Consider the following 14,985-nt stretch of genomic DNA (forward strand, 5'->3'; position numbering starts at 1 on the left):
TGCCAACTTATACTACTACATGTAATATAGTATATTGTTACTATTATTACTTTCTAGTGCAAATTTGGAAAAAGAAATAAAATATGCAAATCAGAATGTCAATAACTGACCAATCTATTCCAACCAGAAATTTGATTATATATTTGATATGGATTCACATCTAGTTTTTAAAATTTACTTAAAGTCAGAAAATGGGTTATGTTCATCAAAGTCAATTGTACAACTTCAAGGTATATGAATTCCATTTGACTTAAATTACCCACCTACACAGAATGTAGCATGCTGTGTGAAACCACGTGCTTATGAATTGAGATCACAAGGAAAGAAGCTAGGAAGGAAGGAGCATCAGAAAAGATGGTCCAGGTTCCTCAAACTCAGACTAACAATGGTGGGGAATCTCAGACGTGGGATGGCGAAAGATCCGCCGACCCTTTTGCTGCTTTGCCCTAATTTTTATCTTCTCTCCTCTTCTTCCATCTCTGCCAGCTAACAATCCCCATACAAACATAAACTTAATATAATGTATGTTCATTACATCTACACACACACACTAGTTTTTAAATATTTCTTGTTCCCATAAAAAAACAGGTCTACTTCATTTTCTTTTTCAAGTACTACCCTTTGAAGAATTTATGCAAATCCATCACCAATTAATATAAAAATCTTGGGTTAATTTGAATCTCTACAAATAGGCCTTCTTCAACATTTTGCCATAAACCATATTCCTCTCTGTGCTTGACCTAGCTTTTGTGCCTTAAATTCTAAAATTCTCTCTCTCTCAATGGCACTGGCCAAGGACAGAACAGTACCTCATGACTCACACACGGGCTTAATTCAAGCCTGTTCACAATATGGCAATCTGTTTGGAGCTAAAGTTTCTGATCTTTCTTCTTCGCATTCTAGTCCAAGCAGCACAAACTCTAGTGGATTTGTGTATCATCAGCCCACAAATTATCAACCTCATGAGGAAGCTCATTCTGTCATAAATTTCAAAGCCGGGTACGATCATTTCATGCATACTAGTGGATCCGTGCTTAGCTTTGAGCATAATGATGAACAAGTAATTAGTCACCACAATCAAGTTGATGATGACTACCCAATTTGGGAAGAGAATTCGAACCACATCTACCCACTTCAATTTAATCCAAGTAGCACCACCAGTCCACGCCTGTCCGGAAATTTCAACTGTCTCCAGACTGCCACCAGTTTTGGCTCTACCGCGGCCACTGAAACCATTCAGGAGCTTGGAACACAAGAAGCATTCCATAAGCGTCCCCATATGGTACGTTTTTTCTCTTTAGTTCCATCAATTGCAAGTCTATATATATTTTGAGCTTTAATTTGGAAAAAAGAAAAAAAGAAAAAAAAGAAAAAGTAGTGACTATATATGGTGATGATGAAGTTTAAATTGTAGTGATGATTTTATTGGGAATTATTGTTACTGCAGGAAGAGAGCATGCAAGCTTTGAAGAAGCAGTGCATCAGTGCAACAAAGAAGCCCAAATCCAAGTCAACTACTACTCCATCCAAGGACCCTCAAAGTATTGCAGCCAAGGTTTGCTTCTTCTTCTTAAAGTCAACCTATTTTAGATATTAATGATGATATAGAGCAATATTGGGTGAAAATTAAGCAAGCTCAAAATGGGAATTTAGTGAGAGAATGTTTGTATTTGCAGAATCGACGGGAACGGATTAGCGAGAGGCTGAAGATACTGCAGGAACTTGTACCCAATGGTACCAAGGTGCATGGACAAATTAATTAAACATTATTATTATTAGTTAATCATGGTGGCTTCAGGTACAAACCATGGTGAGACATGATTAATTTTTGTAACAAGTTTGTTTTCTTCATGTTCAGGTTGATTTGGTTACCATGTTAGAGAAAGCCATCAGCTATGTCAAGTTCCTTCAATTGCAAGTGAAGGTGAGATTTCAAATCAAAGTTTATTTATTTATTTATTTATTTTTATGTATATTTTAATTTTATTGATCCATTGAATATATATATATATATATATATATGCAGGTGTTGGCAACAGATGAATTTTGGCCAGTGCAAGGTGGAAAAGCTCCTGAGCTGTCTCAGGTAAAGGAAGCTATTGATGCCATTTTATTATCTCAAAGGGACAGAAACTCAGGTTCAAAGTGATGCCCAGAGAATCCAAGAAGAAGATGGAGACAAATAGTTATAAATATTATATGTTTAAAAAAGAAAAGAAATATCTTTTGCATTTTCATGAAGTAGTTAATGTAATGAGAACTGAGACTGCAAACCTTGTCCCAGTTTCAATCAAGTATAGAATCTATCTTTTTTGTTTTTTTCTCTTTTATTAATGTTAGGATTTGCAGGAAGGTTGCACCATTAGATTGTATCTGATTTAATTTCTCATGACTTTATGAATTATCTATTGGGAATCTCTTCTTCTTCTTCTTCTTCTTCTTGTTTCTTCTGTCTTGTTTCTTCTGTAAAACTTTGTCATATGGGACCTTATATTGTTGGAACAAATTAGCAAAACATAATTATGTAATCATCAACATGAGCAATCAATTAGCACTTGGGTTCAAAAGCTCGAGGTACTCTTGAATTCACAAGATTTTAATCATCAAATACTTTATTGAGTTGACCATTTTAATCCTTATATCAAATGATTGCTAAATATTAATTTTTATTCAATTCAGCCAAATAATTTAATAAAGCTGTTGAAAGTTGCACATAAATTGTGCAGCTTGAACAACCCTAACATATATTAACATGCATAATTTTCTTAGTAAAATCACCTGAAATTATTTGAGTTATAATTAACTATTCTTTCATGAAAAATGACTTTAGTTTGGCTTCCAACCTTCCTAGTCTATCATGCTGACTCTACTTTCAATTACGAATTTTGAAAAATTAAAAATGCATATAGAATCAGAAGCGGAGCCATATTGGGATCAGTGGGGGAAATTATGTTACAAAATTAAATAGAAAATACAAGAAATAGATTAAATACACACATAACAAGAATAATGTACACAGATTTACTTGGCTCGCCCAAAATTCAAGGTTATATCTAAAGGTTGTAGGAATTTCACTTTAATAATTAAAACAATGATGGTTTAGAATGAATAGCTATCTTCGCAATAGGGCAACATAACAAATGCATAATTTATTAAAATACCCTCCAAAAAATTCGGTATCTATCAGACTCTACACTACCCAGCAAATTACCCCATTGAAAATTTCTTTTATATTGTATTTTTTACACATGACTTTTGATAATTCTAAAAGTGTTCTCACTAAAATTTTAAAATATTCATAAAAGACCTTAATAAAAACTTACAAAAGTTAAAAAGATTCCTGATTTTGTAACTCATTTGCCCAACAAGATTTGCAAAACTCAGTAAAGAAACATGTTCAAGAATCAAAATTCATAAAAGACTCCTCATTTGTTATTAAATTTTCTGTTATTTGTATTTTCTACACACAAATTTTGATAATTAAAAGAATACCCCAATTGAACTGCTAAAAAAATCACAAAAGGCCGAAAGAAAAACATCCCTTATTCAATACTACCCTTCATTTTCTAATTCATTGCCCAAAAAAATTTTAAAATTCACAAAAGACCACATCTTTTCTCCTTTGGTGGGTCACACCAAATTTTTAAGAATCAAAATTAAAAAAAAAAAATTCATTTGCTATTTCTTAGTTTGGATCAATTTTTTTTTATAATTATTGTTAATGGTTGTCAGACTTAAATTTCTGACTCTGCCACTATATATAATGATGGGTCAAGTGTAAAAAGCACCCCTATAGTATGCTTACACTGCATATTGCACCTCTCTCGTGCAAAAAAACACCCCTAAACTATGAAATTTGTGCAAATAGGTCCTATTTATAAAAATTGAACTAAAATGCCCTTAGCAACACATTTTATAATATATGTAAAAATATATATATTTTGTGAAATGACTAAAAAGCCCTTCTTCTTCTTCTTCATCACCAACGTTTGCCGCCGTCCGCCTGCCTTACCATCACCAAAACCCAAACAACCAAGGGCGGAGCTAGCATAGGCCCAGGGGGGCCCATGTTGGCCCATTAGTTTTAATTACAAAATAGCCTATAATTTATAAAAGTTTTCAAAATGCCCCCCTGAAATAATTTTTTTCTAAAAAATGGCCATTAATTTTTATTACACATAGGCCAATAATTTATAAAAAAGTGAAAAATGCCCCACTGAAATAATTATTTACCCTTGGCCAATTAATTTTTATTGCAAATAGGCCTATAATTTATAAAATTTTACAAAAATGCCCACTAAAATAATTATTTTTTTAAAATATCTTTAATTTTTCATTTCTTTTCATTCTTACTCTTCCTCTTCTTCTTCTTCTTCTTCTTCTTTATATTCTCTTAAAAAAAAAGAATTTGCATTCTTTTATTCAAACTATTTTTTTTTCTCTTCAAAATTTAGTATTTAAATTGTTGCTAACATGACTTTTAAGGTGTATTTTATGTTTTTATTTTTTTTAAATAATTATTTTTCAAATTATTAAATGTTATTATTCCACCATTATTACAGTTCTATTTTTTGACTTATTGTCTTGCATCACTATTCGTTTGAAAAAAATATAATTTATCATCTTCAATAAGGCTCCCCTGAAACAAATTCCTGGCTCCGCCCCTGCAAACAACCCCACCTGATCTGAACCCCAATGAATAATATAGCAGATCCCCACTTGATCTGAACCCCACTTTATTTGACGTTGATCCGGTGGCGCCGCTAACGTGCGCCGACCTCCCGCTTCTCATCAGCCTCAACTACTGCGGCCGCCTCGATTGCATGCCTATTCAGATCAACGCCAACGCTGCCATCTTAGCGGCGTAAGAATCAGCCGAGTGAGGAATTGCGTCATAGTACGAGGCTATTTGGTGGACTCCTCCTTCGCCGCCCCTCCCTCATCCCTCACCTTTAAGCAACGACCACCCCGTCGCCGAAGATAGCTCTGTAAAAAAATAATAATAATAAAAAACCCATTTTGGTGAACTGCTCGACGAATAGCAAATCTGATCATGCCTGTAATTGTTTAAGATTGAGAGCATGCCTGTAATTTTTATAATTAAATTCATTTGATTCGTCTTGTCAAAGAATGAAAAAAATGGTGATGTATATATATATCATTAACCAGTCTAAATTGGCTTATGTAAAGAATTTGTGCACATGATTACTGATGGTGACGTTTTACATAGCTGAATTTCGAAATAGTCAATTTTTGAAATAGTGGAAACCATTTAGGTGCTTCTATATTCATCATCCTTAATAAATTTTCATCAACTGGGGTTAGGTTCAGAATTTCATGTACAAGTACAACTGGGAGGAAAGAAATGGTCTCTTTGATACACATCTTTTTGTCTTCTTTAGGGGATTTAATAGCAGAAATCTATCTCTGCAATTCTAGAAACTGCTCTTGATTTTAGTGTCGACATTTTCATCTTTGCTCACTGTAGTGCTTGCTGATTCATCACTGTCTGTCGTAGTTCATCTCCTTGCAAAGTTTTTGGGCCTGTCACCAAAATGGGTTTTTTGTTTATAGAGCTATCTTCGGCGACGAGGTGGTGTGTACTGTATATGTGATGGAAGAGGAAGTGTAATGTATATGTGATGGAAGAGGAAAGTAGCGGTGGCGACGGCGGGGTAATTAGAAGTAAAGTTTGGTAAGGATATTTTTAGAATAGTAAAAAGGGTAAAATGGATATTATATTAATTGAGGGGTATTTTTGCATAAATTAAAAAGAATAAGAGTATTGTTTACACACATTTTTAAATAAAGAGTAAAAATATTATGAAATATATATTTCAAAAGTGTTTTTTTTGCACTTACCCCTGTAATGATAGAACTTAGTTGCAATAATCACATATGACTTCAATATTTGAAGAGGAAAAAAGATAAAATAAAAAACCTAATCACATGCAACCTAAGAATAAAATAAATGGTATGGGAGAAGAAGCAACGAGATAGGAGTAATAAACACCTTTGTGACAGTCTAAGAGGAACATGTCTCAGAGAGAGATATAAGTATTATGAATTGGGAAGAATGACAGATTGACATGTCCAAATGATAGTAGGGACCACAGGGCACGTGTCAATTTTATGAAGGATCACATGCACATTCCCATATGCATTGGTACACTATATATTCTCTAAACAACTCTAAATTAACTCATCCTTCCAGATACATTAATGTTTGCTGGTATAACACCTTCTTTTTTTTTTTTTTTTTTCAGAAAATGACATAACTTGCTTTTGGTTTGTATTAAATTTATAATTTGAGGAAGTTTAGTTAAAAAAATTTATTAATTTTTTTTTAAAAATCTTAAATCTAAGTATCAATTTTGTGCCACTAAACACAATATTAAAGTATTTATCTCAATTTCTAATCAGAACTTCTATCAATTTTATGCTCAATTATCTCTGAAGGCGATCTCGATCCCTCTCATTTAATAAAATTATTTTCATTCCCTCCCTTGACTTTTAGTTATCTTTATATTTTATTGTTTGTAATCTGTTTGAATTTCAATGCAAGAATTAACAATAACTTTTTTTTTTTAGCATAAGAATTAACAATAATGAGATACAGGGATGTGTCCCCAAACAGCTCAAGGGCATTCAAATTCTCTTGTTTCCGAATTTGGTCTTCTTATTATTTTATTTCCAATCATCCCCAACACTTAATTAGGACAATTCTATCTGTTAAATAGGTTATTGAGATAATAATATTCTCTCAAATTTCATGTACCAAAATCAACCACAACACTTGGGACTAATTTGGTATTAGTTTTAATTTTATATACATTTAATTATTTTACATCACTTTATACTTTTTTTCACAAATTACGAAATATTGGAATGGGATGGAGATTTTAAAAAGAAAGAAAATAAAATGGAGAATTTAGGAAAACATTTAATTAATTTATTTATTTTTACCGGGAAGCCGTGTGTGTGTGTGTGTGTGTGTGTGTGTAATTGAGAGATTAATAAGACAAGCTGTTAACCATGTAAGTCCACATGAGTGACGCGGTGTATACATTGCATGAGTCAGTATTATAGAATGGCAAAGTTGATTTTGTTTATTATTTTATCAACTTAATTAGATTAAAAAGCAAAAAATAAATAAAGTCATACTTGATGAGTAATGCACGTGCGCGATCAAATTACATGGTAGATGTTACAGGGTCAAATCACACCTTCAATTTTTGCTTCCGTAATGGCACTTGGGTCCACCAAATCTCAGCCAATATACAACACAACACACATAATATAAAAATATAAGAAGACACATACAGTTTACCGGGACAAACCCCAACCTTTGCTTATATTAAACATACTACAAAGGAAACCAAACTCGTACAAGGAACCAAGGTTAAACACACACACTATGTCTCTCTCTCTAAACCATGCCCCCTGCATCCCAATATATAAACCCCTTAGAAAACTGCGCTATAACTGGCTGTATGTATCTGCATATATATACACACAGATAAGGTTGACATGTCCAACCTTTTAGTCAACTGACCCAATCAATCTCGTCCAACTCAGCATAACAGTTTCTTCCCTCAACTGCTTATCTGTGTCTGTCATACTCAGTTGGACAACCCCCAACTGCTAGGAACTGCCCAATAACTGCTATAAGGCATACAACATATTTGTATATCCTATCACAACCGAATATAAGCCACGAGACATCTCTGGAACAATTGAATATAAGCTATACAACATATCTCAACTGTTCCCCCATGCATCCATCTGATTGGATCCTTCCTTGATAAGCACACATGCTGCCCACCGAGTGATATGTAGATGCCATGGCCTTAGCCATGGTCCACGAGCCACATTAAGTCAAGTCCACAAGTCTGAACCCACATATAAATGTCTCTAAATGCACAACGTGCCAAGCCATGCATGCCCGTGTGTACGGCCATGTACGCGTTTTGATGCCCTTGTGCGCGCGCGTGCACTAATGCCTCTGTGCACGGGTTGTTGCGCCTGCACGCACGCTACTGCACGCATGTTTGCCCTCCGGTAGTTTGGGTACTCCCCTCTTGTGCAACTATCTTGGAGTGGTGCAACACGTGCCCATGCACGTTGGCTAAGCTCTCTAAACACGCTATGTCATAGCCTAACTGATGTGCTCCAACGACCCCTCCCTAGTATAGTCCTTGGGGAAATCAGCACTCTGATAGTAGTAAACAATATCTATGTTTGAGGAGTCATAATGGCCTTTCAGGCCTTTTCTGACATCCAAATTGAGTGCCGTCTGCGCCCACCATCTTCTATGGACTCGAGGTACCTCCCATAAAGTTGCCAAGTCAAAACCTCAAGCTTCACTTTTTGCCATATTTACAAAAATGCCACTGGGCACCCCCCAGTGCACGATGAGCCATTTTCTGAGCATCTTGTGTGCACGCTGAGCATCCTGTTCATGCTGACAACCCACTGAGCATCCTCGTGACTGTCTAACTAGAGCCAAGATGTTCCCAAGACATTGCATGGCCCTGAATGTCTTGGGAAGAACTGAATTGAGAGAATTCCTTTACCAATTAAATAAAAAGACTTATTGACTTAATTAATGACACTAGTATATATATATATATATGTGTGTGTGTGTGTGTGTACACACATATACTGCTCTCTCTCTCTCATACACACGCACACTTCCTTGTACGTAATATGTTTATTATTTTGGCCACTTTGGAACATGGGAAACAGACTGTTGTGGGGAACTAGCTTTGGCCATGAATTTCTAATAGAAATTGTGATGGGTGGGGACTTAATTAATTAATTAAGATATTTGAATTTAGAACTTGCATGCAATACATCATAAAGCCTCTTTAAATCACCCCCTTCAATAATAATGTTAAATAATAATAATTATACATTTTTAATTTATTAAATAATATCATATTAGCGTGATGTCTTTATAGCAACTCGATTTCATCTAATTAGTCAGTATTTGTATGTTTCTTTTTCCCAATAATAATATTGACTTTTACTGTATTAACTTACTTTAGCCAAAAACGAAAAACAACACAAAAAAAGAAAGAAAAAAAAACCTGTTGATGGACATATTATAGAGGAGATGACTATGCATGGCACGTATAAAGTGCATGAGCCCATGGAATTTTACACGTGTGTAGGTTGCGTGAGCTCCACACAGATCTTGAATTTGAAGGAATGTATTCGATGTGTGAATACACACACACACACACACACACACACACACACACACACACACACACACACACACACACACACACACACACTTATAGACTGTACACACACACACACTTATAGACTGTACACACACACACACTTATAGACTGTATAAAATAACACACACACACACACACTTATAGACTGTATAAAATAAGTTCAATCATTTGTGTAGAAGAATTAATTAGGAATAACCTCATGTGTTAGGTTGGACCACTTGTGTGGTCCACTTCACATACAAGAGGGTAGACATTTGCTTACCCACCTCGCATTTTCAATCCTGAAGTAAATTTAATTAGAATAATTTATCTAAATATATAATTATAATTATTAAATTTACTAGATCATTAAAAAAAAGAAAATTCTATATTTCTATATCATCAATTAAACGAGAAATAAAAATAAAAAGTGATGAGATAAGCAACTGTAATACCTCGTAGTTTAAAAAGGGCTTATTTAAATTAAATTAAATTATTTCTGTATATTTAATGTGATAGTTATTCATCTATTATTGTGTATGTTAATGTATTAAATTAAATTAATTTAATTGTGCATGTATTCATATTTTATATTTTTTATTGATTGGTAAGGTTTGTATTAAGCAGTATTAGTTACTTAAAGTAGTATATTCATATGGTAAAGTATGATTATGATTGTAATGTATTCTTATGTAAATATAAATAATAATAATAATAATAATAATAATAATAATAATAGTAATAATAATAATAATAGTTATAATAATAATAATAGTATTAAATCATAATGTCATGATGAAATTAGAGATTAGGATAGGATTTCATTAATGTTTATGGGTAGACTTGAAGCCATATGGTTAGGAATGTGGTTACATGACTTGAAGTCATATGGTTGGGAATGTGGTTAGTTAAATGTAAAATTAGATATTTGCAATATTTATATTATATAAATTGTATATAAATTAGTTAGCCTACCTTAGAAGGAATGGACGAGAGTTAGAAAAAGTTATAGCTTTCAGTGAGCCATTGTAAAAGTGTGGAAAGGAAGAGAGAGAAAGAAAGGAGCTTGGACCGGTGTAGGAGAAATTTACCCGATTACGCGCAACCGGCGGATTTATTTTAAATCCAAAAGGCAAGTTATTATCTATTTTTCCCCTTTGAATCCATAAATTAATTTTTTAAATTATTTAAATTATTATGGAGCCTTGAGAGCATGTTAGGAGTTAATAAATTATTATTTTTAGTTTATTTAATTAATAAAATGTTAATTATTTAGGATGGTAGATATTTAATTATTATCCTATATAATTAAATCTAGCTAAAAATAATTATTTAAGGCTTCAGGGATTTTTCTAGAATTTTCTGGTAATTTTATGCATTTTCCGGCGAGGCTCCGACGAGATTTCCGGTCGCCGGCAGCGGGGAAGAAGACCGGAGCAATCCGGTGTGTTGCGGCGCAAGGTAACCTGTGTGCGCATGGATCCATGACCGGTTGATGGGAAATTGATTAAAAGATGGATTCGGTGTAGCGCGGGCCACCATATGATGGTGCGCGCTAATCATCAGCCGCAGAATGAAAGGAACATAGGTGGATTGATCCGGTGTGGCGCGCATGTAGGAAAGATGATGCAGCCAACCAACCGGAGGACACCGCGTCAGCAAGAAGCCATCAACGCGCGCGTGGGAGCGCGTGCACGCGCGTGGAACTCTCCAGACGCGCGTGGGAGCGTGTGGGAGAGTGGGGAAGGTTGGGCTGCGCGTGGGGAAGCTTAGGGCGGCGCATGGGGGCGCGTGAAGGGCCCTTTTAGCTGCTGGAAATTACCAGACTACCCCTAGGGCCATTTTTGTGAATTTCAGAACCTTAAACTTTGATTTTTAGGGCCTGTGTTGGTATTTACGGGTTTGACGGGTCACGAAATTATTATTTTATTACCCGTTAATTATTATTATGGCCGATTAATCTTTTCTAAGCATTTATTGGTGAGGAGGCCCAGGACGACATGGGCCGGATCTGACTTGCAAGCACGACATCCGGTCCGTATAGCTGGGTCGGCCCATAAAAAGACACTGCCATATGGGCCGAACGCGAATAAGCCCATCAAAGGTGACCAGGACTTATGGAGGAATAGGCCCAGATCCAGCAATCCGTCAATATTTGTAAATATCTTGTAAATATCTATAATAGGAGAAGGAATGGAAAGAATGAGGGAGATCTTTTTGTTGAAATGTAAGAATTCTAGAGAGAGAAAGAGAGTATGAATTTCTTGCATCTTCAATTGGCGCCGTCTGTGGGAATCGCATGGAAGTTTGGTTGATCAATGAGGAATATCGAGTGGATTCAGACCAATTCGGTTGATCGAGACTCGATCTTTGGGATTTGGATCCAGATCTGAGCGATTGTGACCTACTCTGGAGGAATTACAGTTCTTGAAGCTTTGGCAGAAGTGGCTTCAGATCTACGCAACAACGAGTTGTTCGATTGTGGCAGGATCTGACGGATTTAGAGTTCAGACAATTCAGATCTCGTAAACGGTGAGCATAATTCGGAGAATTCGAAACCAGATCTGAAAAATTCCCACTCACGAAGCTCGGATCTACTCGCGAACTTGAGATTAATGCCTTTACTCCGTTCAGGAATAATGATAGGTGAAAGCTCCAATCCGATGGAGGCTGTCCAGCAAACAAAGCTTGAGGAGTTGATGAACTTGATTGAAGCTCTCAAAAAAGAGAATGCAGAATTGAAAGCTGGAATGCAACATCGGCAAATACCTGCGGTTTCGCATCCACTTCCGGTCGGTGAAGGAGGTGTTCAATCTAATATCGCGCGTCAAGGCGAGCAGGACGAGAACAATCAGTCAGCTCACCACCGTGATGAAAGGATGATGGACAATTTGCCGCCAAATGTTCGTCGAGTTGAGGATCACGAAGGATCGACTCACGTTGATCCGCGACATGAGCAGATTAGACGGAATGAAGCCATAACCTTCAATCCGCATCGGGAAAGGTTCGACCGAGAGGAAATGATAGAGGTTGATCGCCGTCGAGTAGCGTCGCCTTGGCAAAGAGAGTTCATAGAGGAACGGTCGTTCGATCCGTCTTACCGGCCCTCCATGGCTACTATCACTCATCGCGGTTCGGAGGGCAGAACCGTAACTCACAGAGCTACCGCTGGACTCCAGAGAGAGAATGAAGCTCTCCGATCCGCAGCTCGGACGGTTGATTCACCATTCACCGACGAGATCTTGAATGCCCCGCATCCAAGGAAGTTTGCTATGCCAGTCTTTATTCTATTTGACGGAACAACCGATCCGATCGATCATGTGTACCATATCCAGTTGAAAATGGCCCTGAATACGGAAAACGACTCTTTAATGTGCAAATGTTTCCCTACAAGCCTAGCCGGACCGGCGCTCAGCTGGTTCAAAAACTTGCCTAGGAGCTCCATTGGTAGCTTCAGAATCCTGTGCGATCGGTTCATAAGCCAGTACTATGGGAACAAGCGCCCGCCGAAGGACATCTCGAGCCTATTCACGATGAGGCAGCACAAAGATGAACGTCTCCAGGCTTTTCTTACCAGGTTTAATCTCACTAAGAGTATGGTGATCGAATGCCACCCTTCTACAGCAGTTCAAGCCTTCAAGTTAGCCATGACACGTGGAACTCCGTTTCACACCAGTCTGGTAGTGAACACGCCGACTACTATGGATGAACTCAATGAAAGAGCCGATGGCTTTGTGCGCCTAGAAGAAGAGGAGGCAGCTAATGCTCGGACAGCGTCGCTCGTGTCGACCGAGGAAAAGTCCAAGGCAAAGATCAGGCAGAAGCAGGCTCAGCCGCAACGTCAGACCTCTTGGAAGGCAGAAAAAAGGTCCAGGGAGGAAGAGCTGATTACTCCGCTAAAGGTCACTCTGGCGAGGCTGTATCAGGAGAACAAAGATAAGTTTCATCCACCACTGCCAATTAGGCAACCCCTCGAACAGAGGGATCAGACTAAACATTGTGCTTTCCATTCCGATTTCGGTCATCAGACTAACGAATACAGGAACCTGAGGAGGCAAGTGGAGATGTTGATAGCTAGAGGGAAGTTCGCGAGTTATGTTCAAGGCTCGGCGATAGAGCAGAATCGACCGGTGGAACAAATAAAAAGGAGTCATAAACAAAGCTCCCACAATTCACAACCAGTTCGTATAATCAATGCTATCCATGGTCGACCCGAGCCTAGTGAAGAGTCAGATGAGCTACTCCGGGCGCGCCTGCGGCAGGCGCAGATGAAGAAAAGGGTCAGCAGTGTGAATACTCTACACCAGCAGAGCCCGTCGATGCAGATAAAGTTCGACTGGACAGACCTGCAGCGTGTTCAACTGCCCCATGAAGACCCGTTGGTAGTCAGTTTGACAGTGGCGGACTGCTTGGTGCGCAGAGTTCTGATCGATCCTGGGAGCAGTGCGAATGTCATGCCGAGGGACACATTTGATAGGTTCGAGATTAAACCAGAGAGGCTCAAGCCCACTGGAAATCCCTTGTTAGGGTTCGATGGGAAGAGGGTGGAGCCCGTCGGGATGATGGAAGTAGAAGTTCAAGCTACAGAACGAGCTCTTATGGAAACTTTTGTGGTTGTAGAAATTCACCCCTCGTATAATCTCCTGATGGGAAGAGGATGGATTCACAGAGTCCAAGGTGTACCCTCAACTCTGCATCAGGTCATGAGGTGCCTCGGACCCGATGGAGATAAAGTGATAGACATTCGGGGAGATCAGGTTGCAGCCAAAGAGTGTTATTCCGTCACACTAAAGTATGCTGGGAAAGGGAAGGCGCCCGTCCGTTCGGTAAGCCCCAGATAGCAATTACAGGAACCTCCGCCCGAGCAGAACAGGGTGGAGGAGTCAGTCGACTTGACCGAGGAGCCCCTTCTGGATGTGCAGATCGATCAGTCCAGGTCAGAACGAACTACCAGAGTAGGTATAAGACTGACCAGAGAAGAGCTAGTGGATTTCTTGTCCCACAATGCCGACGTATTTGCATGGAGTCACCTAGACATGCCTGGAATTAGTCCCTCCGTATCCTGTCATTCCCTGAATGTCAATCCCAATTTCAAACCAGTGAAACAGAAGCAGCGAAGATTTGCTCCAGAACGTAATCAAATCATAGCGGAAGAAGTCGATAGGCTGCTTGATGCGGGATTTATCAGAGAAGTGCACTACCCTGATTGGTTGTCCAACGTCGTTGTCGTGCAGAAGAAGAATGGGAAATGGCGAGTATGCATTGATTTCACCAATTTGAACAAAGCCTGTCCGAAGGACAGCTTCCCGCTGCCTAAGATTGATCAAATGGTGGATGCCACCACCGGGTATGAGCGTTTAATCAGATCCCTATGGACCCTATGGACCCCGCAAATGAAGAAAAAACTTCTTTTGTCACCGAGCGAGGAACATACTGCTACAAAGTTATGCCTTTCGGACTAAAGAATGCGGGAGCAACTTATCAAAGACTTGTTAGCAAAATTTTTAAGAATCAAATGGGAAAGATTGTGGAAGCCTATATTGATGATATGGTGGTAAAGAGTAGGAAGAAGGATGATCATCTGAAGCATCTGCAAGATGTATTTGATGTACTGAAGCGATATGGGATGAGGCTCAATCTAACCAAGTGCTCGTTCGGTGTGAGTTCCGGACAGTTTCTGGGACACGTGGTCAACCGCAGAGGCATCGAAGTTAGCCCCGCTCAAGCAGAGGCTTTGATTAAGAATGCCGAGCCA

At 38.0% G+C, this 14,985-nt stretch overlaps 1 protein-coding gene across 1 annotated transcript; it reads left to right on the forward strand.

Moving 5' to 3' along the window:
* Nucleotides 1–781: 781 nt before the first annotated feature.
* Nucleotides 782–2,406, forward strand: LOC132282152 (transcription factor RHD6). Its single transcript, XM_059783774.1, has 5 exons — nt 782–1,282; nt 1,448–1,555; nt 1,677–1,742; nt 1,859–1,924; nt 2,027–2,406. Exons 1-5 carry the CDS (start codon nt 782–784, stop codon nt 2,147–2,149), a joined length of 864 nt encoding a protein of 287 aa, XP_059639757.1. The 3' UTR covers nt 2,150–2,406.
* The last annotated feature ends 12,579 nt before the right edge of the window (nt 2,407–14,985 follow it).

The sequence above is a fragment of the Cornus florida genome, unplaced genomic scaffold (genome assembly GCF_030987335.1).
Source record: "Cornus florida cultivar Cherokee Brave unplaced genomic scaffold, ASM3098733v1 CherokeeBrave_3.0.0_Hap2_Chr11, whole genome shotgun sequence".
NCBI lineage: Eukaryota > Viridiplantae > Streptophyta > Magnoliopsida > Cornales > Cornaceae > Cornus > Cornus florida.

Excerpts from the sequence above, each read along its gene's own strand:
- LOC132282152 (XM_059783774.1), top strand. The coding sequence starts at position 782 with ATGGCACTGGCCAAGGACAGAACAGTACCTCATGACTCACACACGGGC. Across the intron at positions 1,556-1,676 it reads CTCAAAGTATTGCAGCCAAG|AATCGACGGGAACGGATTAG; the intron begins GTTTGCTTCTTC and ends TTGTATTTGCAG. Across the intron at positions 1,743-1,858 it reads TTGTACCCAATGGTACCAAG|GTTGATTTGGTTACCATGTT; the intron begins GTGCATGGACAA and ends CTTCATGTTCAG.